Source organism: Gouania willdenowi, chromosome 22 (genome assembly GCF_900634775.1).
Source record: "Gouania willdenowi chromosome 22, fGouWil2.1, whole genome shotgun sequence".
NCBI lineage: Eukaryota > Metazoa > Chordata > Actinopteri > Blenniiformes > Gobiesocidae > Gouania > Gouania willdenowi.
In genome coordinates this window covers 30,849,750-30,877,451 of record NC_041065.1, presented here as the reverse complement: position 1 = coordinate 30,877,451, position 27,702 = coordinate 30,849,750, and the positions used below count along the sequence as shown (strand labels likewise).

Sequence of the window (27,702 nt, the reverse complement as noted above, 5' to 3'; positions counted from 1 at the left end):
GATCTGCTACAGGAACCGGATCAGTGTGAGAAAGTGGACTTTAACACACCGGACTGTGTGTGTTTGTGTGAGATAGTTTGTTAACAAAGGACAACACGGAGCTACGGAACAAAAACCCTCCAAACCAACGCTTCACTGCAGAATCTGAGCATTAAAAGTAGATCCAGGCTGTAATTGATCTACTTTTATTGTGACTGGAGGCTGTGGGTGGGTGAGTGGGAGCTTTAATAGGATCCTTTGTGCTTAGCTAACTTAGCTCAGTGGGTTAAAGATGATGCGGATGCCCAGAGGAGTCTCTCCGGCGGGGAACCGTCCGTCCCCGGCTCTTCCTCTTCCTCTTCATCACCCCTCGTCCCAGCACAAGATGAAGGCTTTGTCCGCGGTGGGCACGGGGCTCTGCAGCCCCCCGCTCAGCACGGTACCGGCCGGGTTCTTCACCCAGTGGTCCAACACCGCAGCGACCGAGCAGAGAACCAATAACAGCCTGTACTCCACCCCACACGGACCAGAGGCCAAACCCATCCGATCATCGTCCGGGAGACTACCGGTACGATAGCAGCTCTCTACCCCTACCTGTATCTATCACACACACACACACACACACACACACACACACACACACACACACACACACACACACACACACACACAAGCCTCTGTGCTGCACTGTGAGCTGAATGTGTGTGTAGGAGGAATAATAGTGGATTTGCTGTGGAATGCATGTTTAAAATGTGTTTTGACGTCATAAACCACAGAGGAACCAGTGTTACTGATGATGATGATCATCATCATCATCATTTATGGCAGTGCTTCTCAAATGGAGGTACGCGATGGCACTACAGAGGGTACTAGAGAGAGAGAGAGGAATATTAGGGGTTTATTTTGATTTAGAAATGATAATCACACTGAGTATTATCAGCAACTCACACAATAAACAACAAAAACTCACAAAATAAAAGAACAATATATTCTCTCATTTTGTGAGTTTCTGTCAAAATAAGAGAACAATATATTGTACACACACGAAGAGAGAATACTTCAAATGGTACCAACAACACACAGTAACGACAACAAAAACTCACAAAATAAGAGGAAAAATATACCGAATAATAAAAAGAACAGACAAAAAGCAAAAATCACACACACTAAGAAAGCATACTTCAAATAATAACAAAATAAGGGAAAAATATCCTGCACAGAAACACACAAAATGACAATTAAAAGTGCACAAAATACTACAATGAAAATACACTAAATGACAAAAAAAAACAATAAATACAAATGTACAGTAATAACAAAAAACACAAAATGACTCCAAAGAAGAACAAAAATATACAAAAATCAAAGTGAAAAATACAAAACAAACAAAGAAAACACAACCTTTGTTTCCTGTTAATGCTGTTATTTGTCATTAATGTAAACGCTGACATGAATGTTTCTAACGTGGCTCTCAGATCAGATACAATCACATTTTTTGCAGACGTGCTGATATTAAAGTTGTCATTGTAGGATTTTTTTTTTTGTTTGTGTGTTTGTTACATTTTAACCTCTTTTCTCACCACATTTGCATGTTTTCTTTCTGATTCCAAATGAAATACTGCGGGACTGAGCAGTTAATCACGCTGACATAGTGTTGTTGTCTGACTGTAGTCATCTGCACAGTCCATTAGTAACCCTTGGGTGAGTCTTGGGGGTTAAATTATCATCGATAGTCCACAAATCTCATGTTAACTCCCTGCTCACTAATAGGCCCCACAAGAGGATTAGTCCCACATAAGTAAAGATAGAAATAGGTTACCACCTGTCTTATCATATATACCAAACAGGACATTCTGTCATATTTTAGTTGTGATTGTGTCGTTGAATTTGTGATGAAAATGTTGCATTAATACGGCCCATATTTTACTGCTATTAGGGGAAGAAAACACAGTTCAACCTACATGTGCGCTGTAAAGTGCTGAGTCGTGTTGGAAATGTCATACTAACGTACGACTCATACTAAGTCTGACGTCAAAATGAGTATTAAGGCTGCAACAATGAATCGAAAAAAAATCTATAAAAATTGTCTATTGAAAGCGTTGGCAACGAATTTCATTGTCACTGACTGTGACGCAGAGCTGTTTGGTTCACCTGCAGTGTTTGTATTTCAGTGCAAGAGTGTAATTGTGTGGGCGCAGAATGTTTGTGTGTGCACCACGAGAGTTTGTGTGTGCGCATGAGTGTTTGTACCACGGGTGTTTGTGTGTGTGCAGGAGTGTTTGTGTGCTGTGTGCGCGCATGAGTGTTTGTGTGCGCACCATGGGTGTTTGTGTGCGCGCAGGAGTGTTTGTGGGTGCGCATGAGTATTTGTGTGTGCGTGCACCACGATTGTTTTTGTGTGTGTGCAGGAGTGTTGTGTGTGCGCACAAGTATTTGTGTGTGCACACGCAGAGTATTTGTGTGCGTGCGCGCAGGGTGTTTGTGTGTGTGTGCACCACGAGTGTTTGTGTGCACGCAGGATTGTTTGTGTGTGCGTGCACCACGATTGTTTTTGTGTGCGTGCAGGAGTGTTGTGTGTGCGCACAAGTATTTGTGTGTGCAACCGCAGGGTGTTTGTGTGTGTGCACCACGAGTGTTTGTGTGTGGCTTGTGTGCGTGCGTTTGTTTGTGCATGAGAGACACTTTTATTTCAGTTTAATCAGCTTAAGCAGGGTTTAAATGTGCTTTATAGATAAACGGGGTATTTTTAAAAATCGGATTAATCGATTATGAAAATAATTGCTAGTTGCAGCTCTAATTAGTATGTTGTGCGTTCACATTAGATAGTATGAAAAGATTGCGTATGTGAGAAATACCCAGATGTATACTATATGGGGACATGTTTCTAGTATGCACGGTGGGTATGATACAGTGGGAATGGAATGTAAAATCATCCTGGGACTGGCTTCAAGCTAAAAATCAAACATCCCCTTTTCAAAATAAAAGCATTTTGTCTCGTCTTCCATCAGTTTTTTTGTAAAAAAAAAAAAAAAGAAGTTTCGTCAGTAGGAAATGTCGGACAATATTGAGTCTTCGAAATGTCTACGTGAGTAGACATTTTTAACGTTTTTAACGTTAAAAATGTTAAATGTTTTAACGTTTTTAACGTTGTAGGTTCCAAATGCATCTTGGGAAACTTGGAAGTAAACTTCAGTGGGAACGCTCATCATCCTAATCATACTATAGTATCTAGTAGACAGTATATACTATAGTATATAGTAGACAGTATATACAGTACTCATTGATTGATCCAAAACAACCTTCAAAGTGCACTTATACTTTGTTGAAACTTTAGAAATGTTGCTTTTATTTTGCTAAAAACTATAATGGAAACACAGGTGAAGTATTAATTTTTGCCATATTTTTGTAAAGGTCTTTGTTGAATCAGTTAATTTTTACATGCTAACTATGCTAATGGTGCTAATCAGTCACAACAGGTTCATCTATAAGGGGAAATAAAGGAGAGAGCTTTTTGGGGTCCATCCATAAACTGATGGTCCATTGTTCTATGAATCTGTGATAACCACATTTATTTATTCATCTGAATAATATCCACTGTCATCCAGGTTAACAGTTGTAAATTAGAGTGGACAAAAACAGACAGAAAAAGTGGTAGAAAGGGTTCAACGTGTCAATATTGGAACAATTAGTTTCAACTGGCAAATAATGGGCACAACAAATCGTTAATGGGGTTAAATTGGCAAAAAAAGGCATGAAATATGGTGAAAAGAGGTTAAAAGTGACAATAATGTGTCAACATATGTGACATTAGGTGGAAGAAGTGGTGGAAAGGGTTTATAATATATAGAAAATGGAAAAAAAATGTGCAGAAAAGACATTGAAATTTGATGGAAAAGTGTCAGAAATGGGAGTAATGTTGCAAAAATACATTAAAAGTAACAAAATATGGCAATAAAAAGTGATGAAAATAGGTTAAAATATGGCAAGTTTGGTGTAGTTGCAGAAAAATGGTGAAATTAAACAAAAAAGGGCTCAAATTGTTATGAAAATATTCTTAGTTTCTTGAAGGCATCTGGAGACCCCCCCCCTAGGGTGAGAACCCCTGATGTACACCGTCTGTTTCAGTAAATCTAACTGTGTGCGATGCTTCTGACCTCTGGCTCTGTCATGTGTTTGCTGTTTTGTGTGTTTACCTGGAGCTCCTCCTCCTCCTCGAGGGCCTTCAGGTATCTGTAGAGACAGTGGAGATCTTTGGGTGTCCCCCCCCCCACTGTAAGCTCTCTTCCTGTCGCTGACCTGACCTCACCCCCACCTTTAACGCTCGCCCTGAGGATAATGTCCTAAACAGTGTCAGCTTTGCATTTCAAAGCCTCCTGTCCGTGAACAGCCCAAATGGGCTGACCCAGCCTCCTGCTTGTGTTGGCATAACAACGGGCCACAAAAATGTGATTGTTTCAAATACGAGGGTCACATGATCAACAGTCATGTCAGCATTTAGAGATTAGAGAACAAAGGGTTCATGTGTTTTTGTGGTCGTTTTCCTTCATTTTTGTATATTTTTCTTCATGTTTTTTTTTTTTGTCATTTTGTGTATTTTTTTTCTGTAGTTTTGTGTGTAATTGAAGTTATTTTGTTGTCAGTATATTTTCAGTCATTCTGTGGGTTTTTGTTGCAATTTTGTCATTTTGTGGGGTTTTTTTCGTCATTTTGTGGGAATTTTGTTGCCTTTTTCTGTATTTTATTGTAGTTTTGCGTTATTGGAGTCTGTTTTGCATGTGTTTGTTGCAATTTTGTGTGCTTTAGTCATATTTTTGTATTTTTTGTTGATGTATGTTTTGAGTCATTTTGTGTATTTTTATTGTAGTTTTGTGAACTTTTGTTGTCATTTAGTGTATAGTCCATCATTCTGTGTCGCCTTTTTGTGTATTTTATTGTAGTTTTGTGTGTTGTTGAAATCATTTTTTGTATTTTTATTACTGCTTACTGTATTTTCTGTCATTCTGTGGGATTTTGTTGCCTTTTTCTGTATTTTATTGTAGTTCTGTGTTATTGGAGTCTTTTTTGCATGTGTTTGTTGCAATTTTGTGTGCTTTATAGTCATATTTTTGTATTTTTTTGTTGTATGTTTTGAGTCATTTTGTGTATTTTTATTGCTACTTAGTGTGTTTTCTGTCTTTCTGGGGGGATTTTGTTGCCTTTTTGCGTATTTTATTGTAGTTTTGTGAACTTTTGTTGTCATTTAGTGTATATTCTGTGTTGCCTTTTTGACTATTTTATGTAGTTTTGTGTGTTATTGAAGTCATTTTGTATATTTTTTGTAGTTTATTTGTATTTATTGGGTCATTTTATGTGCTGTCATCACAATAGTGACGTATTGAACTCCTAAAGCTGAGCTCTGTCTGTGCTGGGGAAACTGTCAGTTGCTCTGGTGAAATTCCTGTGAAGTCAGACCGGTACGGTTTGTTGGCTTTGAGGACAGACTGTAGGTTTATGTGTAGGCGGCGTGAATCCAGAAGAATGCACAGCACACAGGAGATGGAGCGGTGTAGACTTTGGGTGTAACGAGGCCGTTCAGGGCGAGGTTACAGCGAGTGGAAGTGGAGTGATACAGTGAGGGTTGGAGATAAAAGCAAGAGGAGGGTGTGGAGTTTAGACTCGCACTCACAACCTTTTCACATTCCTGTAAATTGTTGCATTCTACAGTTTCCGTTTCCTCCTATTGAGCTAAATTTTGTGTAACATTATTATTGCTTCATCAGAGACAAACAGGAGCGTCTGAGCTCATAGAGCTGCAGGCTGAAACCGTTGCTTCCTCCAACAATGTGTCTTTAATGTGTCATCCTGCCTGTGGCTGTGACCTTAGTTATTAACCATCACAATGATGGGATCAGTGCACCAATGACAGGATAGCTGTAGAACAAACACACAATAAATCCAAAAAACTTACAAAATGACAACATGGAGAAAATGACTCAAAAGGTACAAAACAACAAAAATACACAAAAAGTCTCAAAGTGCACAAAATTTAAACAAAACGACTCCAAAACACACAAACGACAAGAAAAGACTGAAAATGACTCCATAAAGATACAAAATAACAATAAACACAGTATGTCAACAAAAGTGCACAAAATGGAAATAAAATGACTTCAAAAACACACATGGCAACAAAGAAAACCCACAATGACTCAAAAACACACAAAAATAACATCAGAAATTCAGGAAATGACTTAAAAATAACAGCAACAACACACCTGGCAACAAAAATACACAAAATGACAATTTTAAATGCACAGCATTACTCCAGAAACACACAAAATGACATCAAAAACTCAAAGAATGACTCCATAAAGATACAAAATAACAGGAAAAACACACAAAATGACAACTAAAAATCATAAAATGACTTAAAAAACACACAAAACTACATTTAAATTACACAAAATGTCTACAAAAACAAATATTAAATGAAAATACACAAAGTGACAACAGGAATACACAAACAGGAATACACAAAAACAGAAATACACAAACAACAAGAATATACAAAAATGAAAGGGAAAAAAATACCCAACAAACACAAACTCTTCGTTGTTTCCTGTATTAATGCTCTGATTGGTCATTAATGTTGATAACGTGGCTCTCAGATCAGATAAAATCACATTGTGTGTGTGTGTGTGTGTGTGTGTGTGTGTAAGTTGTCGAAGCGTTTCAGGTCACAACATGTCGACGGTCCAACTGGAATCTACAGCGTCTCTGTGACCTTTAGTTTTTAACAGCTACTATTATTATAGTTGAACCTTTTACAGCTTTTCAGGCGTTATTTTACAACTAAATAGCAATAGAGAAATGCTTTTGTAACGTCCGAGTTATAGGGGCTCTCACTTGCTGTTGTAGACAAGAACACACGACTTAGACTCTTGGAACGCCAGGGCAGACGTCTCCGTTTATTTTCACCCACACAACACTACCTCATCCACCCGCGCCGACGCGCGCTGATGACATCACACATACACGGCGCATCAAAACAACACAGTACCAATTGCAGCGCTCACATGCGTCCCCCCTCAGGAAAAGAAATGTCCCCATTTCCAAAAAAAAAACAGTGGGTACACCCCCCAGAACATAAACAACCCAAGGAGGGGAAAACAAGGCACCATGAACATGACAGAACCAACCTGAGAAAACACACAATGCCGTCACGGAAAAGAAGGAGAGAGAAAAAAAAAAAACCAGAACAATCAAAAACAAAACACCCCGTTCACACGGGAAATTACCTTCCTAAATAAAAACAACAAAATAAAACAAAATCATTCCAAGACATAGTCCCGGAAACGAGTAGGAACCCGTGACTGCCTCCCAGCCCGGGAGACTTTACCCAGAGCAGGCACAGGGGAACCAGGTGAAACACCAACCTGCCCCATGCCGCCACCCCCAGCGGAGCCAGGCAAAGGAACAGCACCCGGGCTGCCGTGGGGGGTAACCAACTCCTGCAGCACAGGCGACATAGAAGGGGCGTGACCAGATTCCGAAGAACCAGCCATAGGCACGGCAGCCGGCAGGCCATAGCGGCGGAGTCTATTATAATGAACAGTCTGGTGAGGAGGGTCCTCGGCAAAAGGGCTATTTATCCGATACGTGACCCCCACCATGCCATCCGTGTCCAAACGGGCCTGTACCAAGTAAGGACCCTTCCAATGCGGAGCAAGTTTGCGACGGCTCTCCGTGGGGTCGTTGAGCCACACCAGATCCCCCACTTCATAGGGCTCGTGCCTCATCCTGCTGTCATAAAAAGTCTTCTGTTTTAAGCTCGCCCCAAAGTTATTGTCCCGTGTCAGACCAAACGCTGTCTCCAAGCGCCTGAGGAGGGACTCCACAAACCCCTCCAGAGACACAGGCCCCGCGTAGGGCTGCCCCGAAGGACCCAACAGCACATCCACTGGAGTACGGGCCTCCCTGCCATGCGTGAGAAAATAAGGTGTGAACCCAGTGCTCGAGTGCACACTGGTGTTATAGGCAAAGGCCACCTCTGAAAGGAAACAGTCCCACTCCCCCTCACATGACAGAAGAGTCTTAGCGAGCTGATCAATTAGGGTCCTATTGAACCTCTCAACCATCCCATCAGACTTCGGATGATAAGGCGTGGTGTGGGTCTTCCTCACACCCAACTTGCAACATAAATGTTTCACGACCTCCGACTCGAATTGCCTGCCCATGTCAGTGTGCAATGTTTCCATAACCCCATGTTCCAGGACATAATCCTTAAAGAGACGTTCAGCGACAGTGGCCGCCCTCTGATCAGAAATAGCGTAAAGGTTGACAAATTTGGAGAAATAGTCCTCAACGACCAACACATAGCGGTTACCACCAGATGTCACAGGTAACTCCAGGATGTCAGCAGCAACACGCTGGAACGGTCTCTCAGACTGCGAAGTCCTCATGGGGGCTTGATGATTTGGCACCGGGGACTTTCTCCTCTGACAGGCATAACACTGTTCACACCATGCAAGAATGTCCGTGTGCATGTAGGGCCAATAACACACAGCTCTCGCACGCGCCAAAACACGTTCATGAGCCAGGTGAGCCGTGAGAGGGGCGCCATGAAGAAGTTGCAGGACCTCAGGGACCAAGGTGGAAGGGACCACTACCTGGGTGGCCAAGCCAGCCTCAGAAAGATAAACAGTTCTGTACAGGAGACCATCAACCAACTTCAACCGTGGAAACTCGTGCCACAGTTTCTTCAAACCCCGGCTCGCACCTCTCAGCCTCCACCGAGGGGGTCTCAGATCCTCCTCCAGCCAGGCCAAAACTTGGCCAACGTCCGCATCTTGTCGTTGGAGTTCTCTCAAACTGGAGCCATCATGTGACAGTGCGTACACCAAGGCTTGATCCTGATCAACAGCACAACTAACGGGAGGTGGTGTCGAATCCGAGGGTGAATCGGGTTGGGGAGACTCAACCGAACACACAACGGCTGAGTCACTGTCCATGTTTGTTTGTGTGCTGGTGCTTCTGAGAGTGGTGGAGGCACACGGGGCACCATTGTCCAGCACCTCCTCATCGACCCCGGGTCTGCGTGACAGAGCATCAGCATTGGTATGTTGGGCCCCCTTTTTGTGCACAATCACCCAATCATAGGGGTCCAGCTCCAGGGCCCAGCGACTTCTACGCCCCGTCCTGTCATTGTCAATAACGAGTTTCCGCAGACCCATTAAGGGCTGATGATCTGTGACAATAGTGAACTGATGAAGTCCCAAATAATGTCTAAAACTTCGGACAGCCCACACAATCGCCCACAGCTCTCTATCGAATGTGGACCACCGGCGTTCAGTCGTTGTGAGAGATTGACTAGCGTAAGCCACCACCCTCTCCTGACCGTCAGAGTCTTGCGCCAGCACAGCACCAACTGCTACTTGAGATGCATCAGTGTGCAGTTTGAAAGGCTTAGCAAAGTCAGGGTGACAGACGACCGGTTCTGCACAGAGAGCGTCTCTAAGGAACTCAAATGCCATCTGGCAGTCCCCCGTCCACTGGAATGGGACATTCTTTGCCGTGAGGTGACTGAGAGGAGCGGCACGTTGAGCAAAACCTTTGACAAATCTCCGATAATAGGAGCAGAGACCCAGAAACGCACGCACTTCTGTTGCCGACTGGGGTACCGGCCAGGTCATAACCTTGCGTGTGTTTCGAGGGTCCGGGCGGAGCCCCTCGGCTGAGATGACATGACCCAGGAAGACAACACTGTTGCACGCAAGATGGCACTTCCTGGCATTTAGTCTTAGTCCAGCTTCCCCAATGCGGCCGAAAACCTGCCCCAGGGCCCCCAGATGATCCTCAAATGTTTTGCTGTACACCAGAATGTCGTCGAGATAAACCATGCAGATGTGCCATGGCAGCCCCTTCAATACCAACTCCATAACCCGCTGGAACGTCGCAGGCGCATTGGTGAGACCCATGGGCATTGACCTGAATTGATAAAGGCCCTGGCCAGTGGTAAACGCAGTCTTGAATCTATCCTGCTCCGCCACTTCCACCTGCCAGTAACCGTCAGAAAAATCCAGTGTGCTGAACCAGGCGGTCCCCGCCAGGGCGTCCAGTGTGTCATCCACCCGCGGCAGCGGATGAGAGTCTTTAATTGTCACAGCATTCAGGCCCCTGTAGTCCACACAGAACCGCCATGCGTTGTTCTTTTTTCTCACCAGCACCACAGGGGAAGACCACGGACTACAGCTCTCCTCAATGACGCCGTCCTCCAGAAGACGCTGGACCTGCCTCTCAATCTCCTTTTTTTTCTCTGGGGATGTCCTATAAGCTCGTCGTCTAACTGGCAGATTGTCACCTGTGTTGATGTGATGCTTAATCAAATCAGTCCCAATAGCGTCATTCCTACCAGGGAGGAACACGCCCCGATGCATCTCCAGCAAGGACCGCAGCTGCTGCCTCTGCCCATCTGTTGCAGCAGAGTCAGATAAATCTGGTAGAGGATCAGTTACACAATGAGAACCAACAAACTCCGTGGAGGCAAATATGTCACACTCGTTAACATGGTGTAACACCCCTAAATGCGAGCCAGGATGCAGAGCCAGTTCATGGTCAGTAGGATTCAACAGCCGCGCGACAGTGTGCCCATTATTAACCGGCGCCACTGTACGTGCAACCACCAGACCCACACTGTCCCGAAGCTCAGGCTCCAAATAGCCCAAGTAAGAGGCAATGGGAGGCTCCACATATTTAGAAGACTCCACTTGCACAGGCACAATCATCTCACTGAAAGGTGGAATGACAACATCAGCAGACACAGAAATGTTACAACACATAGGAATGAAGTCCACAGACAACATAAGAGAAACATCAGTGTCACTGAGGCGGAGGAAACCCCGACCCACATCTAAAATAGCATGAGTTTGTAGCAAAAAGTCAAAGCCTAACAGGACAGTCTGTGTGGATCCCCGCACAACATGAACAACCTGCTCATAACATTTCCCCCCTAACTGTATAGAGAGAGTCACAGTCCCCAAAGTGTCCAGTAAATTTCCATTAACAGCCCGACCAAATGTGTACTGAGTCTGTAACACACGTTTACGGAGTGATGGGACAGACATCTTAAATTCCTCAGAAATCAATGAAACAGTAGACCCAGAGTCAATCAGCATAGTAACATCCATACCTTCCACCAAACCTTTAACGTATGCTGTAACTTTGGACTCGCTCACCATACATGAGTTCATCACTGGATCCGGAGCCGAAACAGTTGAACACTCAGGTCGACCCTGCGGCGAAGCAGCTGGTATCCGGGCCTCAATGCCAGCTACTGGAAGTTTCCCCTCTCCGGCCGGTGCGGGGAAAGAGATGGAGTGCGCCGAGAAGGAGACGAGAACCTCACCTCCCGTCTCGGCTGTCGTGTCTCGGAAGGAAGGGGTGCTCCTGAGCTTCGATCTTCCGTCCGTCGTGGCGAGAAGCTCGCGGCGGCGTCCCGGTGCATCTGCTCCTGAGGCGACCATTCATTGGTCCTGTATCCACTCCGATATCCGCGTTGTGGAGAACGACCCCTTGGCTGATCATCCCTCTGGAAATCTCTGTCAACAGACCTGCAACCAACTCTGCCACAGTCACAGTGACAGACGGGCCGCCAGTCCCTGCGTGTCCGTGGATCGCCCAGGGAGGATGTACCACGACCACCACGCTCATCCTCACATCGCTGTGCCTTCAGGCCTCTCACCTCCATCTGCAAGCTGTCCATCCTGGATGTGAGTTTTTCAACGGCATCGAAGAGCTTCTCGGCACCACCAGAATTAGCGCCCACAACACCATCCAGAGAGGAAACCACAGCAACATGAGATGGAGGAAAAGGTGCAGCAGTTACGGTCGCCTTCAGGGACAACCTCGCCCGCTCACAGCGACCAGCTATTATCAGTGCCTCCTCCATGTCCGTCGCTCCCTGCTCATGGCATTTAGCTTGGAGAGCAGGATCAAGTCCGGCAAGAAAACGTCTGAATTTCTCACCGTTCAGTGCGGCTTTGTCATAGTCTGGAAAAGCCTCCATCACAAGCCTGGAGATGTCAGCAGCATAGACCTCCAAACTTTCATCCACCTGGCGAGGTCTTGCAGATACACACGTCTGAAAGTATAACAGGAACTGCTTCTGTCCAAAAGCCTCCTTTAATCTCTCTTTCATCCGTTCAAAGTCACACTGTACATCCGGGGGAAAGCTATCCCACAACAGAAAAGCCGCTCCATCCAGTCTGGTTGGCAGAAGACTCACCAAATTAGCATGAAAAGCACCGCGGCCTGCGCGTCCCGTCTGGGCGCGCACAGCGGCTTCAAACTGCTTAATCCACGTGCTGAATGGCTTCTGACCGTCCCCACGAAATGGCGACGGGAGCTCCACTTTGACACTACTCCCGCCAGCAGCCCATGAAGCAGCAGGTTTGGAATAATCCTCATCCATGTCACAGTCCACCGTTTCGGGCATCCGCGTCGAAAACATGTTGTTACCCGGGCAAACACGAGCCTGCTAGCCAGAAAAAACTCCGACTAGAAAGTCCAGCAATTGTCCACAAAATAAACAGTCAAAGCCAGCACACTCTCCAGTTACCGCTGCCACCAATGTAACGTCCGAGTTATAGGGGCTCTCACTTGCTGTTGTAGACAAGAACACACGACTTAGACTCTTGGAACGCCAGGGCAGACGTCTCCGTTTATTTTCACCCACACAACACTACCTCATCCACCCGCGCCGACGCGCGCTGATGACATCACACATACACGGCGCATCAAAACAACACAGTACCAATTGCAGCGCTCACACTTTTATAGCTTGTGATAGTGTTGAATCCTATAAAGGGTTAATCCTGCTAAGATGTGTAGAGGAAGTGGCTCCCTGTCCTGTTTCCAGTGCCTTTAAGGCCTGCTGCAGGGATTAATGTCGTCTCCATGCATCTGCTGTGTTTTCAACAGGTGGATGTGTCAGAGTTCACAGTGGGACAATAGTGGCCTTCACTGTCCCATCACAGGCCTGTTGGTGTCCACACATGGTGTTTAGTTCTCCTCCTAAAGCTGATGAAAAAAACGGTTATTATTGACAATGTAGAATGTATTTTAATGTATGAACAGTAACATTACAAACTGACCTTCCAAAATAAAGCGTATACACATTAAAGCATGGATAGTGATGTTTCAACAAAGGTTCTGCGTATAGCGAGAAACATTTGGAGAGAACTTTAGATTATAGTAATCACAGCGGAGCCACACAAATGTAATTGTTTCTGATCCAAGGGTCACATGATCAACATTCATGTCAGCATTATGAGCAATCTGAGCATTAATGTGTGTTTTTTGTGGTCGTTTTCCGTTTTTTCTTTCTTTTTTTGTCATTTTGTGTGTTTTTATTGTGGTTTAGTGTGTTTTTTTTGTTGTCATTTAATGCATTTTATTCTCATTCGGTGAGATTTTCTCGCCTTTCTGTGTGTTTATGGAGGTTTTTTATATAGTTTTGTTTTAGTTTTTGTGTTATTGTTCTGTGATGCATGTTTTTGGAGTAAGTCAGTGTGTTTTTTTCTTTTTCTATTTTGTGTATTTTTCTGTAATGTACATTTTTTGTGTATTTTTATTGTAGTTTTCTGTGTTTATTTTGTGTCTTTTTGCCATTTTGTGTGTTTATTTTTGTTATTCAGTGAGATTTTGTTGCCTTTTTGTGTGTTTTTCGTTCTCGTTTTGTAAATTTTTCTGTGATGCATGTTTTTACAGTCATTCTGTTTATTCTTATTGCAGTTTTTCGTGTTATTTGAGTCATTTTGTGAATTTTTGTTGTCAGTGTATTTTGTCATATTGTGGGATCTTGTTGGTTTTTTTTTGTATTTTTTTTTTGTCATTCAGTGGGATTTTGTTGGTTTTTTTGTGTGTTTTTGAGGTTTTCTTTGGTTAGTTTTGTTGTCATTTTTTTGTGATCCATGTGTTTAGAATCATTTCGTGAATTTTTATTGCAGTTTTTGTATTTTTTTAATTGTATTTTTGTGTTATTGGGGTGCTTATTTGTGTGTTTCTGTTGCAATTTTGTGTGCTTTGTAGTCATTTTGTGTGTTTTCCATTGGTGTTTTCTATATTTTTTAGTCATTTTGTACATTTTTGTCATGACTGTGTAATTTTTCTCTCATTTTTGTGTGTTTTTGGGTTTATTTTCAGCAATAACTTTGCAGGGGTCACACAGAATTGGAAAGAGGTTCCATCAGTTCCCCTTGTCTGTATTAGTCTAAACGTTGTACGTTTTTGTGTTGCAATGAATAAAACCTCAATTGTTGCAATAATCATGTACGTATGTGCGGCATGTGTGGAGTGGTTGAATAAAGATGCAGACACTGGAGAGGGGGAGGAGGGGGAACCAGTGAATGAATCCAGAGACTTCCTGGAGTTTTTCAGGCAGCAGGTCGACCCCAAACACACACACACACACACTCGGGGAAAGTGCTCGGCTGCTGCCTTCCATCCTGCACTTGAGGATCGTTGGCGTATTTATGACGCGGTTGTTCTCGTCTGACCTCGACTGAGACCTTTTGACAAAGTTGGACAAATGTTCCAGATTGTTTTTAGCTCTGCTTTGTGACACTTTCACTGGTTTTAAAACACTTTGACTGAGACGAACATCTGACTGTAAATAAACGTTTATTCTTTCAGGCTAAGAGAAAGCTGGACCTGGAGGACCCTCTCTACCTGCCAGAGTTCCGCACGCCCAAGGGCAAAGGCAGCATCGCAGTGAGGGCTCCCAGCCCCAAGAGTGAGTCCACCCCCTTTTTTTTATTCTTCTACACTTCATTAAAGACAGAAGTTACTAATAGTGAATTTATAACTAACTTAAAACCGCTGGAAACTATCATTTAAAGACATAGTGATCAATAAATCTAACATCATTTGCTTGAAAAATACATGTAAACACACTGTATATTGACTTTTTCAGAATTATTTGCGTATTGCATTGTAGGAAGTGTTTTTCCTTCATTCTTAATTGTGTTTCTTCATCAAACAAAGAAGACAGTGATTGGTTTGAGTCCATTTTTGGTCTGGTTTGTTCCTAGTATTCCCTGTGATCTCGTCTCACTGCACCAGACATTACATTTTAGCCAGATTTGGATGTTTTTGTGTGATCATTTGGCTATTTTCAATGACTTGTGTTGGGAAGTCACTAGAAATCACATCAAGAATGAAGTAAAAACACTTCTATGCATCCATCTACAGGACTTCACATCCCAAAATGCAATGCGGCAAACTGTTCAGACAATGTCTATAATTTTTTTTTTTCTTTGATTTATCGTGTCTTTAACTGATAAATAACTATTGTTTTCAGCAGCTGAATGAATATTAAAAAAAATAAGAATTTATTAAAAAGCTTTATATACAACATAGATTGATCGACGTAAAATGGGATTGTCTGAAATGTCTGATTGGTTAAAAAAAATATGTATTAATTTTTGAATTTTTTTGAATTATGTTTCAAATGAACAAATCGCACACAATAAATATCAAATAATTGTGTCCTATGATTAAACCTCCTCAAATATAAATGTAGTGCAAATAAAAATGCAGAATAAAACTATCTAAGGTGGCACACTAATACTGACTACTCTGTATTTGTAAAACACTTTAATAAACATGATCAAAAACTATTTCTAGAATAAAAATTGTGATATCAAAATGGGGTCACCGCCTGAAAAAGGTTTAAAACCTCTGACTTATTGTGTTTTAATGTAAATAACAGAAAAGTATCTCAGTTAGAAGCTAAACAGTTGAAAGAATTCCATGCGTGTGAATTTATTCACCATAAGCTCCCTTTATTTTATTTTTTTAAATCTCTTCTTTTAGCTCCAAAGTCGCCCGGCGAGCGGACGCGCTACGACACGTCACTGGGTTTGTTGACCAAGAAGTTTGTGGGTTTGATCGCCGAGTCGCCCGACGGAGTCCTGGATCTGAACTGCGCCACGGAAGTGTTGGAGGTTCAGAAGAGACGCATCTATGACATCACCAACGTTCTGGAGGGAGTTCAGCTGATCCGTAAAAAGTCCAAGAACAACATCCAGTGGCTGTGAGTGTCAACGCACGAACCAGCCAATAGACCACCTTGTACCCTTAGGTTATACAGAAGATGATAGGTGTGTGTGTGTGTGTGTGTGTTTTGAAGGGTCGGGGATGTGTTTGAAGGCGGGGCAGGAGGAGGAGAGAAAGCTCGGGCTCTGAGGAAAGAGTTATCAGATCTGGAGAAGGCGGAAAAGTCTCTGGATGATCTGATCCAGTCCAGCACGACTGAACTCAAACTGCTGACTGAGCATAAAGACAGTCAGAGATATCCTTTACTCAGTGACGTGCACCTGTCATCATGGCATGTACAGTAAAATACTACAATGAAAAGAGAAAATGGAGTTGTCCACTTGACTGCTCTACACATTTATTTTCTGCATGATGTTTTAATAGTCAAAAATTATGCATTTCCTGTTTCAAATCCATTGAAAAAGAACGTCACTCAGTCAGATTTTTCACGTGTTTTTCAGAAACGTCATCGACAGACGTGTGAAAAGTACTTGTGAATATTTTAGAGACAAATTCCTCAAAGATATAATTGGAATTCTAATGCTTATTGTAAATTATGTTAAAACTTGTATCGTTTCAGTGCAAGAACACACAACATATGTCACGATATATTCTTGCAATAGCAGGACAAAATAGTAAAAGTACAAGAAAACTCCTTTTTTTTTATTTTTTACAAATTTAAAAATACAAAATGACAGAAAAATCTGCAATATTGTAATACAATATAGCACTTTTTCATACGTTTTATTAAAGAAAAAAACTAGTTGAATAAATAAGCACCAAAGTGAATAAATGAACCCGTGTTCGTTTAGCGCAGACTTTGGAAAACGGTCGATCGGATCCGTACGTCTCCATGGAGACACTGTTCCAAGACGAAAACGGTTTTCGGAAGTGTGCGTGTGTGCACTTGCGTGTGCGATCATTCACTGATGACATCATTAGTGTTCTAAAACAATGTTTAACAGGAGTTCCACAGTGTGGATGGGAAAATGAATGATATATATCTATCTGTATAGTAGCCAGAACATCACCAACATGTAATCATCTCTTCCTTCCTCATTATCAATAATTTCTGAAAATTTCATCAAAATCCGTTTCAAGTTATTGTGTACACACACACACACAAAAACAAACTGACAGACATACTTTCCAAAAATCGTTTTCGTTTTCGAAAGTAATAATAGAAAATGGGATCCGTGAATATTAATTTCAGTTTGTTCACGTCGTCCGTTAACCTGCTGTTAGCTTTAACCCCTCCCCTCACGCTGGGCTACGTCACGTATCAGGACATCAGATCTGTCGCTTCTCTTCGGGATCAAACGGTGATTGCTGTCAAAGCTCCGTCAGAGACCAAACTGGAGGTTCCAGACACAGCAGGAGTGAGCTCATCTTTTATTATCCTTTGTTGCATTATTTGTTCATTTCATTTAGTAATAAAAATAAATAAAACCTTAATCCTTTGCCCTCTCCCAACAGCAGGGGTCGCTGCAGATTTATTTAAAGAGTAGAAACGGAGCCATCGAGGTGTACCTGTGTCCTGAGGAGGGTCTGGAAGACGCCAGTCCTGTTAAAAACCTCATCACACCCAAGAAGGAATTTCCCCCCCCCACCACCACCACCACTTAGCACGCTGACGGCCACGCCCATCACGCCGCAGAACATCAGCGTGAAGGAGGAGCCTGTGGACAGTAAGAGCTACATAGTCATCATCATAGGACCAAGTGTTTAGTAGAGTTAAATACTGATGCACTTTTAAATGTTTATTTTCACTGGAACATTTTACCAAATGTGAAATTACAAATTTTACCACTATTTAAAAATAGAGATGTTCAAAAATAGCCTTTTTTTTTTTATTTTTTTTAAACCATATTTGTTATGATGATATTGTCCAACATTAAATTAGATTTTATCTCGGGCTCTTTCTTGTTTATCATTTTTTAAAATCGTTTTATTAAAATATTTCAGTGTGCATTCATCTCTAATATATATATATATATATATATATATATATATATATATATATATATATATATATATATATATATATATATATATAAAATCTTATTTTATATTAAAATACTTGTTTAACTCAGACCTTCCCTTAAACAAGCCACACTACAGAACTCACTCACACGTGCTGTCCCGTCGTTGAGTAAAAGTCAAAAGTGGAACATATTGTGCAGCTGTTTGTTAATAAATGTGCACGTGTGGCGTTTTGCATCGGTAAATTTACCCCGGAATTGTCTTTCTAGTCAGACTTGGAGTTATTTTTATTTGTTTGTTTTTTAAAAGAGACAAAAATTGATAAATAAGAGAAAAAATACTTTATTGAGTTTTTTTGTTTGTTCTTTAAAGAAAAAAAGTGTGAAAAAGGGGGAAAAAAAACAGGGAAAAGAAAAAAAATAATAGAAAGATTACTTTTTGTTGTTTTTTTTATAGAGAAAAAAGGGGGGAGATGAAAAATAAGAGGAAAAAGACTTTATTGAGTTTTTTTTTCCTTTTCAGAAAAACAAGAAGTGAAAGAAGAAAAATGAAAAATAATAGAAAAAAAGACTGTTTTTTTCCTGAAAAAAAGAGAGAGAAAAGTGGAAAATAAGAGAGAAAAAACAAAAAATTCTTTATTGGGTTAAAAATCTTGAGATTTTTATTGTTGATTGTCATTTTTAAACAAAAATATTGAGATATTAGTATTGATTTACAGCCCAGCCCTAGTTGCATGTTGAAATTAAAGTATTTTCTACCTTTTTAATGAAGCTGCTGCCTGTCATTCATCATCGTTCCCTACAATCAAAGTAAAACTTTAGTATTTTAGATCTTCACATTAACCAGTTAAAGTATCACACACTTTCACAAAGGTAGAGAATTAAACTTCTTGTCTCTGACTGCAGATAAAACCCCTCTGTCTGTTCCACAGCGTGTATATCTGCAGCCCCCCCAGCCTCCAGCTCAGCCCCATCATCCAGCTCCTCCCTGCTGGACGTGGAGACCCTCCTGGGCCTCCCCCCGAGCCTGCTCCAGATCACCGAGGACCAGCTCCCAGGGGCCTCCTTCAGCTCTGACCCCAACACTCCGTTCGTCTGCTTCTCCCCCCCCCTGGACCAGGACGACTACCTGTGGAGTCTGGAGGACAGCGAGGGGGTGTCGGACTTCTTTGACACGTACGACCTCGGGGACTTGTTGAAGAGCTGAGGTCAAAGATGGAGAATAAGTGAAAAGACGACGACGTCTCACGTAATAATGTGACGATGCGTGTGCAACACAAACAATGAACAATCTCATAGAAAACATGAGATTTTCTACATATCACATCATCAGTGAATGATCTGATGCTTTTTTATGTTTAATATTTAGTGTGATCAACTCAGGAAGCTTTAGTGTGTTTTCCAAAGTGTGGTGCCACTCTCTGGCCCACAGGGGGCAGCCTTGTATTATGTCAGCTTTAAACTTTGTCATGCAGCTTTTACAGGATTTCAATCACTGGAGGAAAGCCAAGGTGAACCATTGCTTTCACCTCTGACGGACTTCAATCAGCTGTGAACCTCGGTTTTTAAATACGTGAATACGAAGATGTGCTCCTGGAGTCTCGCAGTGAATGATGGGTAATGATGACTACTTCTTTTTTTACTGTGAGCGTACACGCACTGTCTTTTATTCGACGAAAAAAGGCATTTGGCAGCTTAGTTGGAAATTGAAGTTCTCAGTTGATTCTAGTTTAAATAGTTGATTTTTAAACAAAATCGTATTATTATTATTAGCGACGTAAAGCTATACACATGTATTTCTTAGGAAATATCCACAATGAAATGAATCAAATGCAGCCTCGGTGCTGCTGGTTTAAAATTGGATATAAATATGTGATTTGTGTCCCCGTTTTGTATTAAAATTGCAGAAAATTATTGATTTTAAACTCTGCTGTTCAGGTTTCCAACACACGTTTGTGTTGGTGTGTGTGCGGTTTTTTTTTTTTTTAAACTAGAAGAAATTTCCTGATGTGAAAGAAACGCAGCTTGTTGAAAAAAAAAAAGTTTAAAAATGTTCTAGAAATGTTTGAGGGTTTTTTATTTTTGTTTTTTTTTTTTGGCTTTTCCGGAGATAAGCTAAGTGTCCTGTCCTAATGAAACTTGAAAATGTACGTTTGTGTGTGGGTTTGTGGTGTGTGTGTGTGTGTGTGTGTGTGTGTGTGTGTGTGTGTGCAGAAAATATGAATTCAGGATAGTCAATTGTTTTAATTCATTCAATGAGGTTTTTTTTGGTATTTGTACATAAGCTGTTTTGTATTTATACCTATTATTTTTCTGAATTTGTGAGCTGTTTTTTTTTTTTTTTCTACGACGTTGCAGCACTTAATATTTTTGTAATATTGTGTTGGTCTGTTTGGAGTTCTGAAATAAATGCTGAAGTTATGGTTTTACACTTCTGAAACACTGTATCTTTCTTTGCATCTTTGGAAAACAAACTATAAAAAAAAAGCTAGCATTAGTATTTACCTAACATTAGGTAGCATTAGCCTAGCATTAGCATTAACAGGAGGGAACGGTGGTCTGTTTGGAGTTCTGAAGTTATGGTTTTACACGTCTGAAACGCTGCATCTTTCTTTGCATCTTTGGAAAACAAACTTCATAAAAAAAAGCTAGCATTAGTATTTACCTAGCATTAGCCTAGCATTAGCATTAGCAGGACGGAACTGTGGTCTGTTTGGCGTTCTGAAGTTATGGTTTTACACTTCTGAAACGCTGCATCTTTCTTTGCATCTTTGGAAAAAAAACTTGACAAAAAGCTAGCATTAGCATTGTCCTAGCATTAGGTAGCATTAGCTTAGCATTAACAGGAGGAAACTGTGGTCTGTTTGGAATTATGAAATAAATGCTGAAGTTATGGTTTTACACTTCTGAAACACTGCATCTTTCTCTGCATCTTAGGAAAAAAAAACTTTATAAAAAAGCTAACATTAGCCTAGCATTAGCATTAGCGAGCATGGAACTGGTCTGTTTAGAGTTAAGAAATAAATGCTGAAGTTATGGTTTTACTGTTACACCTCTGAAACGCCGACACATTTTTCTTTGTATTCTTGGACAAAAAAATATATAAAAACTAGCATTAGCATCAACTTAGCATTAGCAGGAAGAAACTGTGGTCTGTTTAGAGTAACAAAATAAATACTGGTTATGGTTTTACACTTTTGAAATGTTATGTTTTTCTTTGCGTCCTTGGAAAAAAGTTGATTTCTTTTTAAAAAAAAAAAGTTAGTATTAGTTAGCATTAACTAGCATTAGCATTAAGAACTGTGGTCTGTTTAGGGTTAAGAAATTAATACTGAAGTTATGGTTTTCTGCATTTTTTTGCGTGAAAAAAAGTTTATAAAAATAAAACTAGCATTAGCCTAGCATTGGCATTAACAGAGCATTAGCATGAACAGGAGGGAACACAAATGCAAAAAGGTTACAACACGAATGCAAAATGGCCACAACGGAAGTGTTTCCGCAACGGAAGTGTTTCCGACGGACCTGTATTATGATATGATAGCCTGATATGAAAAATATAAGAGTATCCTAATCAACTTTCACTTACTTTCATGTTTAGATGTCTTCTTCTTGTTCTTCTCTGTTCTGTCGGGTTAAAAACATCCGCCAGAAACGTGTCCGTCGGAAACACTTCCGTTGTGGCCATTTTGCATTTGTGTTCGTTTCTGTAAATGCATTCACCTGACACTTCCCAGCCACCGTAGGTGAGACATGTTTATACCACGCCCACAACATCCATCTGGAGCTGTTCTGGCATTAAATGAAGCAAACATCTGTAAAGGATGAATCGCAGCAGAAAGGAATGAAGTCACATGACCATTTCTCATGCCAAGGAGGTCATATTTTACCTCGACAGATTTTAACAACATTTCAAACCAAAGACAAAACTTACGTCATGGAAGATTCCAGAACATTTTGAAGGTGATCCAGATAGATCTACAGATTCTGGATCAGTTTCAAAAATCAATAACATCCCGACCTCATATCACTGGAGGAACATCAAAAATGAATATCTTGGTTTCATCCAGATCAGATCTGGATTGCACATTTCATCGCAATTTTTTTTAAATTATTTGATGCATTTACTTAAGGTGATTGTTTTTGTTGCTTTTTTATGTGTTTTTAGATTAATTGTGTATTTGTATTGCCATTTTGTGTAACCTTTTGTCATTGTGTGTTTTTGGAATAATCTTGTGCCTTTCTATTGTCATTTTATGTATTTTTCGGTCATTTTGTCTGTTTTTGTTGCCATTTTGACTGTTTGTTTTTTTTTTAGTTGTTTTGTGCATTTCAATGCTCATGTTATGCATTTTTCTGTCATTTTGTGTCTTTTCCTCTGTATTTGGATGTGTTTTGGGGTTTATTTTCTGCAGCATTTACTTTCAGTGTGCATTTTTGTTGCAATTTTGTGTGTTTTTCGACTTGTCTTGTGTGTTTTTGTTGCGGCAGATAACGCTCCTGTAATGAGAAGTGACATTCCCTGAGAAGAGACGATGAGTCGACATAAACACTGAGGCAGCAGTAAACTCAGTCAGACAGGTGGACAAAAAGAAGCCGTCATTCTTTGTGGGTCGGTCGCTTTGGAAACAAACGGACAAAGGAGGAAGAGGCCGCCGTGGGGGTCAAAGGTCACTGGGTCATTGGGTAGCTGTGTTCATACTCTCAGAGGGCAGAAGAATACACCACTAACACTGGAGGACACTGCAGTGTTTATTAGCAGCTTTTTATGAGCAGACATTGTCTAATATCTTCCAGTCTGAAAGTTAAATGCGTTTCCTATAAATGTGGGGGCTGTGCACGCACGGACGCTGTTCTTTGTTTCTGCATACAGGAGCACGCGTGAAACTCTGCCGTTTCTCCCTCTGGGTCAGAATGTTGCTGCTCAAAGTGTTTTATTAATGAATTCTCCTTCACAGCAGCTCCGGGTGTTTAACAAGCTGTGAGAAAATAAAAAGTCACACATTGTAGAAAAACGTAGAAGTCGACTGTGTGCCTTATAATGAGCAAAAACACACACTTCTACACCCACAACAACACAAACACTTCTGTGTTTAATGTCTATAGGTGATGTGAGTGCTTTAAAGATGCTGGATATGACGTGATTCGGTTATTAGCACAAAAACAAGGATTATTAACATGGTAGAATGTGTAAACTGAATGTTTATATTGTTCCACTTTTATAAAATCACTGTTTTAAAATGTGCTATGAAGACTAAACAGTCTTTATTTCTTTCACTGTTTCTTTCCTTCTTTCTTTTTTATTTTTTTCGTTGTATCCTTTTTTCTCTGTATCTTTTTTCCTTCATTGTATCATTATTTCATTGTATTTTTTGTTGACATTTTGTGTGTTTTCTGTATCTTTTTTGAAATTGTTTTGTGTATTTTGCTGTTTTGTGTATTTTGCTGTTTTGTGTATTTGTTGTCCTCTTTTGTGTTTTTGTTGTCCTTTTTGGCGTATTCTATGGTCCCTTTGTTGTCATTTTCTGTATTTTTGTACATTTTTGGAGTCTTTCTTTGTATCTTTCTTTCATTGCATCATTGTTTTATTGTATTTTTGTGTGTTTTTCTGTAAATTTGTATATTTTTTGGAGTGATTTTGTGCATTTTGCTGTTTTGTGTAATTTGTGGTCCTTTTGTTGTCATTTTATGTATTTTTCTGTCATTTTGTATGTTTTGTGCAGTGATTTTTTTTTTTGGTTTCATATTTGTCTTTTGTGTGTTATGAAGCTTTAGAAAAATAATATTTTGTTGTCTTGTGTGTATGAGTAATTTTTTGTAGTTTCGTTGTGTTTTTGTGTATTTTTCTGTAATTTTATGTATTTTTGCTGCTGCTGTTGTTTTTTTCTTTCATTTTGTTCATTTATTTTAGGGGCCGTACAATTATAGACCGAGGGTCCACGTCACCCTCAGGGTTGGTGAGTGTACGAATCCTGTTTTATTTATTTATTATCAATATGTCATAGTAACAAAACCAATTGTTGGGCACTCATTAGTAAAATAATGAGGCCTTTTCTAGAACATTATTACCTTTATCATTATTTGCAAAATCAATGCTTTTATTGTTCTTATGTAAGTGATTTTAAGTAAATATAAGGACGATCAGTAGCCAATCGGCTCTTTGTTATATTGACAGAGAGCATCACTGATAGGCTGTGATAAATACCATTGTTCTGTCCACTAACGTAACACGACACTTTAATAAATCATAAAAATTCATAAACAAAGGTATTATTGTATATTCTTAATTTATTTAAGGGTAGATGAAAGCAATTCTGTCAGGATGAGTTAATTTAATTAAATCCACGTCTAGACAGAGAGTGATTGTGTTTACCCACATATGATATAAAAAAAAAAAATATGAATCACAAACAAGTTTGACTTCTTATCCTTGAACTCTGTTGCCATAGTGACCTTGACAACAAAAGTGCTACAGATGTACTGTTGTGTTAGGGTGGAGGTGTGTGTGTGTGTGTGTGTGTGTCTGTGTGCGTGTGTGTCAATGACAGACACAGCGACAAGATGACGTGTTCTCTGCCGATTTAAAGTTGTTGTTCATCAGTGTCACAGACGGTGATAAATTACACAACAAATTTTTAGTTTTAGTCGTAGTGTTTTCACTAGAATGCAACTTAGTTTTATTCATCAAGACTATTTCAGGTTAGTTTTTAGTCAAATAAATGACATTGAGATTTTAGTCAAATGGAATTTCATTCGGTTTCACAGGGGTTGAATATTCTGAAGATAAAAGGAATGGAATAAAGAAGAATTAAAGGAGAAAGAAGGAAGAAAGAGGAGAGGAAAGAAAACAAAAAAGTTTAAATTACTATTTATCGTTAATATTTGTATGATTTACAATATTTGAGCGTTTTTATTTTAATTCCATTTTCAGCTTCTTATATCTCAGGAACTACATCACATAGGAAACTGGAGAGAAAATGTAGAACATCATAAATGTGTTCATAATAGATACTAGTACTGTGCCCGTCGGAGGTATGTATTCATATTGACATTAACAGCAGTTCCACAGTGTGGATGGGAAAAGGAATGTGTATATATATATATATATATATATATTGGTTGCCAGAACGTCACCAACATTTTATCAGCTGTTCCTTGACCCATTATCAACATAATAATAACCTTTCAAGTTATCATGTAGACAGACAGTGCCGCGCTGCATTAGCTTAGCATTAGCAGAGAATAGAACACTGATGATGAAGACACTTTTGATGACATCATCAGTGTTCTAAAGCAATGTTTGACAGGAGTTCCACAGTGTGGATTGGTCATTTCAAATTGGTTTTAAATTAGTTTTGGAAAGACCAAATGACTCCAAAATTACGGACGCACACACTCGGGGTATGCGCAAGCTGTTGACAAAGTTTCAGATCGATCAGATACTGCGTCGGGGAGATATTCGCTCCACAAACACACGCACGCAGACGTTCCTTGCTTTCATGGATAGATGTTTTTAAAAATAAATGTTTTTCTGATGCACTTTTTTCAAATATGTTTTATGTTACTAGTGAAAAACTAATAAACTATAAATGATTATGAGACACAGACAAAGTATAATGACCTCATGTAAAGGATTTTCATTATTCCCGAGTGGTGAAATAACTCCAAAGTTGGGGTCCAAAAAAAAAAATTAAGAAGTCGCATAAAGAAAAGAAAAAAATTACAGTATATCCCAAGAAAGAGTTATCTTTATCTTTATACTTTTTCTTGCACTCCCACATGCAGTAATGGGCTGATGAAAATTGTAAAAAAAAAAAAAAAACTAAAAAAAAACGATTTTTTATTTTTTTATTTTGAAAGACTCACCCAAGAACCGATGCATATATGTGACTAATCATTAGTGATGTGAACAGTCTATGTTCATAGCTCTAAGCTGATCTAATTACAGGAGCTGAGGCATATGCTAAGTTATTTACTGAAGGCCCAAACATCGACACAGACAAACTTTTTTCCATTTTTGTGGTGCTGTCATGTCCACCAGATAGAATGTATAGCAGATATTTTTCTATATTCTGAGAGTAGGTGGAGCTGTATTTATATACCACATTTAAGTTTTCTATGTGATGTAGTTCCTGAGATATTAGAAGCTGAAAATGGAATAAAAATAAGAACGCACAGAAATCAACACATACCCACCCACCTCACTAAATTGGCCATATCTGAAAAAGTGATCAAACTAAAACTCTACAATGTGAATAACCACGGAACAATTGGTATTGACACTTTGACAATTATAGTAGACAAAAACTATGACAAAAATGTCCAGTCAGCAAAAGTAACCCTGTTTTTTAAATACTTCCTATAACGGGAAACTTGCAACCAAAACACATTGTTTGACCATAAATCAGACTCTTAATCCCACTTTGCTCCAATCCTCCTATTCTCAGCCATCCGTGTCCACCAGGAGGTATTTTACGGTAAACCAGGGCCTCCCGTCTTGACAGCAGTAGTAAATTGATAGCAGCACTGCTGAAGCTGAGTCAACACCAGGAGAAATGGGGAAGAATTAAAGTGGGGGGTGGGGGGGGGGGGGGGGGTGCTATAGCTGCGACTAGTACTTTGGGGTTTGCCTGGAAGTGGTTGGGAAATCCTGGCAGCAGTGATTTTTGTTCCTGGAAGATGGTTCTGTGACCTCTATTGTGTGCGTCAGAGAAAGAAAAAATAAGAAAGTATGTGCTGGGTGAAGCTCATTTCCTCTGTTAGATCAGAGTAAAGTTACTGTAGTAGTTGAGAAGCTTCAGAGACACAGAGTAGGATTCAATTTCTTTATTTACACATTTTAAAAGAATAGAAATTAATCAACAAAAATATCAAGTCAATAGGAAAACAGGCACTCATCTAGCACACAGCTGTGTAAAGAGTACTGATTACTGTTATGTGATTGAAATTGTATACACTCAAGTATACAAGTAAGTCAGTTGATGAGATAAAAATATGTACATAAAAAAAGGTGCTGTTTTTATGGGAAAATTATGTTTTTCTGAATTGATGAGATAATCTTTTTATAGGAATTTTTTTTTTTTTGAGTTGAGATAACTTTTTATAGGAAATTCAGAAAAAAAAAGCAAAAAAATATATTTCCTATAAAAACGTATCTCATTAATTCAGAAAAACTGAAAAATATTTCCTAAAAAACAGAAAAACAAGGCAATTTTTATTTATTTATCTCAATTTTATGTCAACAATTCAGAAGAAATGAAAACAATTCGGATACAAAAACAGGAAAAAAAGGCACTATTTTTCATTTACTTATTTTTATTTCATCATGTCCAACAAAAATCGAAAAATATTTCCTAATAAAACTCATCTCATCAATTCAGAAAAAACAAAAAACATTTCCTTTAAAAACAGAAAAACAGGGCACATTTTGTTTTCAATGCACTTATTTTTATCTCATCAATTCAGAAAAGCCCAAACTTTTTTCTTCTTCAGTGAATGCAATAAGCTTCTGTACATTGCTGACATACAGTGGAGTGTTGATGTTGGAAAAGACAATGAATGTGAAAGGCATGAGTCACACAGGAGAACTTTTTCTTGTGTTTTCCTCTCTTTCCTCTACCGATGCATCCATCCGTCACTCTGTGAAACACAGGCTTCACTCTATGTTTAG

The 27,702-nt window shown here is 39.9% G+C and overlaps 1 protein-coding gene across 1 annotated transcript; it reads left to right on the top strand.

The window, feature by feature from the left end:
• The first annotated feature begins 252 nt into the window (after window positions 1-252).
• On the top strand, window positions 253-19,916 carry e2f2 (E2F transcription factor 2). Its single transcript, XM_028437151.1, is given in 8 exon segments — window positions 253-547; window positions 14,650-14,749; window positions 15,832-16,051; window positions 16,148-16,309; window positions 17,318-17,432; window positions 17,530-17,666; window positions 17,668-17,741; window positions 18,968-19,916. Coding segments are annotated over 8 exon segments (1,359 nt in total). The 5' UTR covers window positions 253-271; the 3' UTR covers window positions 19,243-19,916.
• The last annotated feature ends 7,786 nt before the right edge of the window (window positions 19,917-27,702 follow it).